This window comes from Aplysia californica, unplaced genomic scaffold (assembly GCF_000002075.1).
Source record: "Aplysia californica isolate F4 #8 unplaced genomic scaffold, AplCal3.0 scaffold00184, whole genome shotgun sequence".
Classification (NCBI taxonomy): domain Eukaryota; kingdom Metazoa; phylum Mollusca; class Gastropoda; order Aplysiida; family Aplysiidae; genus Aplysia; species Aplysia californica.
This window is the reverse complement of record NW_004797454.1, coordinates 743,826-747,495: the sequence shown is the minus strand read 5'-3', so window position 1 is coordinate 747,495 and position 3,670 is coordinate 743,826. Positions and strand designations below refer to the sequence as shown.

Below are 3,670 nucleotides of genomic sequence, written 5' to 3'. Positions count from 1 at the left end.
GGGGGGGGAGAAGGGGAGGGGGAATGGTGCAGCTGTGCCTAACATTGAAATTATGAAATGCAAAATTAACCATGCGTATCGCTCTGCCTGTGTGTTCTGTTTTCAAATTCAACCTAAACGAAACAATTGTGTGTCTTTCTCAGGAGGAGTACCGGTACATCTATCGCTTCATGACGGAGTTCATCGCCTTGACGAGCTCAAAACCGGACATCGTCATCTGCGAACCGACACTGGATGCTACGTCATTTCCACACGGAAGTCACTTCGGTTCTGTGGTCACTCCGACCGTTGTTCACGGTGGTGTGTACGTCACTAATAAGCCCACCAGCTGTCAGGCAGGGGACAGGGACACGTTGGGCAACTCTAGTTCTTCGTACAGCATGGCGGCATCTGTGAGGAAAACCGAGGGCGACTTTTTGTCTATCAGCCACACAGGGACGTACAGGACAGGGGGCGGGGCTTCAACCTCTCCAGCCTCTGGGTCAAACTCTGCTGAGGCTGTGGACAGAGAGAGCAGTAGCACTGCAGCCTCCCGTGAGGACCACCAGACCCACACAAAGCAAAAATCATTTACAAGCCCCGACCATACGGCAAACCCCGCCCACATTGCAGTCTCGGAGTACCAGATAAACCCAATACTCCGCACAAACCCCGCCCATCCCAGAGAGAACGGCCAGACTATGACTGGCGACACTCCTAGAACTAAAGCAGCACCCCCTCTTTCTATCAACCATCAGCTCCGCCCAGACTCCACTGACATGCCAGCGTCCCTACTGCCAGCCGACTGTGCACGTGCGCACCCGGGCCCCGCCTCCCCGAACAAAACCGCTCCTCCTTCCCCCAGTTTTTTTCTCACACCAGGGCAATACCTAGGCGGCTTCAATAATTTCTCAGACAGTATGTCTCAATCTTCTCACCTGACCTTATGCAAAAGCAACTCCTTCTACTCTTGTACCTCCCACCTCAGCATTATCAGTAACCATGGCAACGGTGAGTTGCTGCTGAACGGCTCGCCCTTGGGTAGCTCGTGCCTACTGAAAACTCCACTCGGCAGTACAGTCAACGGAGGCCTTATGAATGGACATTTGTCCAGACCAAGCAGCATCAACGGGAATCTCCATCAACGCGATGTGCGCACTGAAGACGTCGCGATGTGCAAACTTCCCAGCTGTAGAAGCCACTCTGATATGCAGCGTCTGGCAGACGTGCACCAGCTTACAGCCAAACTGGCAAATCCTATAAGCCCGCTGCAGCCTGACCTGAGCCACATGAAGGCCCACAGAAACAGCAGCGACACTACAGATATTAAACTTATCCATGCCTCATATGCCTCGCTTGACGATTCGTTGTCCGGCAGTTTGGACCCCATCGACCACCACTCCAGCCCAGTGTGGTCTAGAAGTGGCGCAATTGATAATTCCCGCGGGCGGAACAAACACTCGCCGAAACAATCGCAGAAACGTTCCAATCGCGGAGAAGGTAGACATGTCATTCTGCGTAGCAATGGCAACGATAGCAACTGTGAGCCTTTTGAAAAACCGGATCCTAAGAACAATGATCATAACAATTGTGTGCGGCAGTTGACACCAGCTGAAAACTCTCATCCAAACACACGGAGAGGTAACGATGCATCGACATCACCGGCAGATATCGGCAAAGCAGCAGCGTCCGCCTTTACATGGAAGCTGAAGATCAAAGGCTGTCGATACAAGAAAAAAGTGAAGAAAGCTCTTGTTACCTGATGCCAATTTTGGTCTGCAAAAACAACTACAATTGTTTCACTCCTTCCACTGTTGTTTGTTTTTCCCCCTCCTGTTCAAAAAGTTGTCGTTGCTAGTCTGGTTTTGTTTAATGAGCAGACATAGAATCTTAGAGGCCCCCCCTCCCCCCTCCCCCTCATAAACACACACAAACAAAACTCCTTGAAAGTGAGCAGAGCTGCTCACTTGCCAGAGGTTTGTCGAAACAAATTAGAAGAAGTCTGAAATTTTAAAGCAATCTGCTTAAACTGCTGTCTGTTCACGTAGCCCAATAATCTTCTAAACAATGTTCAATTTTGTTCGCTTTTTTAGCCTTTGTTACAAAGGCAAAGCAGCTGCTGGTAACGAAAACTGTTTACTCAAGCAAGTTCGGGATCCGAATCGGAGAGGAATCAATGTTTTTTGTTTGTTTGTTGTTGGGGTCTCTTTTTTGTTGTTGTTGTTTTGTTTGGTTTTTGTTTGGGGTTTTTTTTTTTTTGGGGGGGGGGGGGTTTGGGGTGGGGGGGGTTTTGGGGGGCGGGTCCCTCTTCTTGCTGAAACACTAATATCCTGTCAGTTCATTATCGCAAGAAGCGCCTTAGACTGTGCTCTCATAATGACCTACACTGTAACTAGAGGGCCATTTAACCTCCGCAAAACCAAAAGAAAAAAGGTTTTCTAGAGCTAATTAGATTGTTAATCTAGTTGGGCATTGAAAACTCATCAATCGCAGTCGTCTATCAACACACACGTACACGCACGCACGCACGCACGCACGCACGCACGCACACGCACGCACGCACACGCACACACACACACACACACACACACACACACACACACACACACACACACACATTAACAGGTGAAATTCGTTGATGTCTCAGTTTCTTACAACTAAACAAGAATTGCTGTAACCTTTAAAATGCAACTTGTACGATCCATGAATTAGAATGTATAATAATTTTTGGTTATAGTAGTCCAAAGTGCACCGAAATGGAAAGTTATAGAGGCACTGGCCTGGACCCTGTGCCTCAGGCCCAGGGGTACATTATTCGAAGGAGACAGAAGAAGCATTACAATCTCTAACAGCTAACATCTGATTTTTTTTGTTCTGCTGAATTCCTCTTTTGTTAAAGCTTGTTCACTTATGAACAGTACAATTCAAGTGACTAATGGCAGGGCCACGTTGAAAGCAAAATCAGTTGCGAACGCCGTAAAACCTCTACTAAAACTAAACGAAAGCAAAATTGACGTTGCGGACAGATTTTCGTTTTCAAATCCTCTTTTTAATATTGGTTTTGTATTTTCTTTTAATCCATGGAAGGGGGAAACTACCAGTTTGGCACAACTTGATCAAATCCTCCGACATCAGAAATGTTAGAGTTTTCTAGGTCATCATCAGGTTCAATTGTATTAAATCGTAGTCAATAGCCAATCAGAATCGCAATGCGGAGTAAATATCTGTTATTTTCTCTTGGAATAGGAGAGGCAAGATCAAATACCATGAAGCAGAGCTGAGGTCAATTCGACAGAGGATGTAATGCCGACCCCCACCCCCTCCCCCACCCCACCCCGACCAAACAATATAAATCGATGATGTATTATTTGACCAACTGGCACCCGTTGTCAGAGAAATATAAATTTTCACCTCCTTTATATCATGATAAAAGAGTGAAATGGGGTTGAAGTGCAGACATAATTTGGTACGATTTTGCAATAAAAAGAGGTAAGTCAATGACTGACAGACAACTTTGAACTAGAAAACAACGTAAAATAAAATGAAATTGGAAACGAAAGGCCTAATGGGCAGCTGTAAATGTGAACTTCAACCTCCAGTCTTTAAAATTATGATTATTACTATTACTATTTTTATTACTATTATTACTACTACTTCTACTATTACTACTACAACTACTACTAGTGGTGTA

The 3,670-nt window shown here is 46.0% G+C and overlaps 1 protein-coding gene across 2 annotated transcripts in view; it reads left to right on the top strand.

Moving 5' to 3' along the window:
* Positions 1–1,790, top strand: part of LOC101850889 — a 44,431-nt gene extending 42,641 nt beyond the window's left edge. For both annotated transcript variants that reach the window (XM_013082609.2, XM_005098479.3), the window contains one exon: positions 144–1,790. In XM_013082609.2, coding sequence (XP_012938063.1) covers positions 144–1,742 — 1,599 coding nt within the window. In that variant the 3' untranslated portion in view covers positions 1,743–1,790. The remainder of the gene's footprint in view (positions 1–143) is intronic.
* The last annotated feature ends 1,880 nt before the right edge of the window (positions 1,791–3,670 follow it).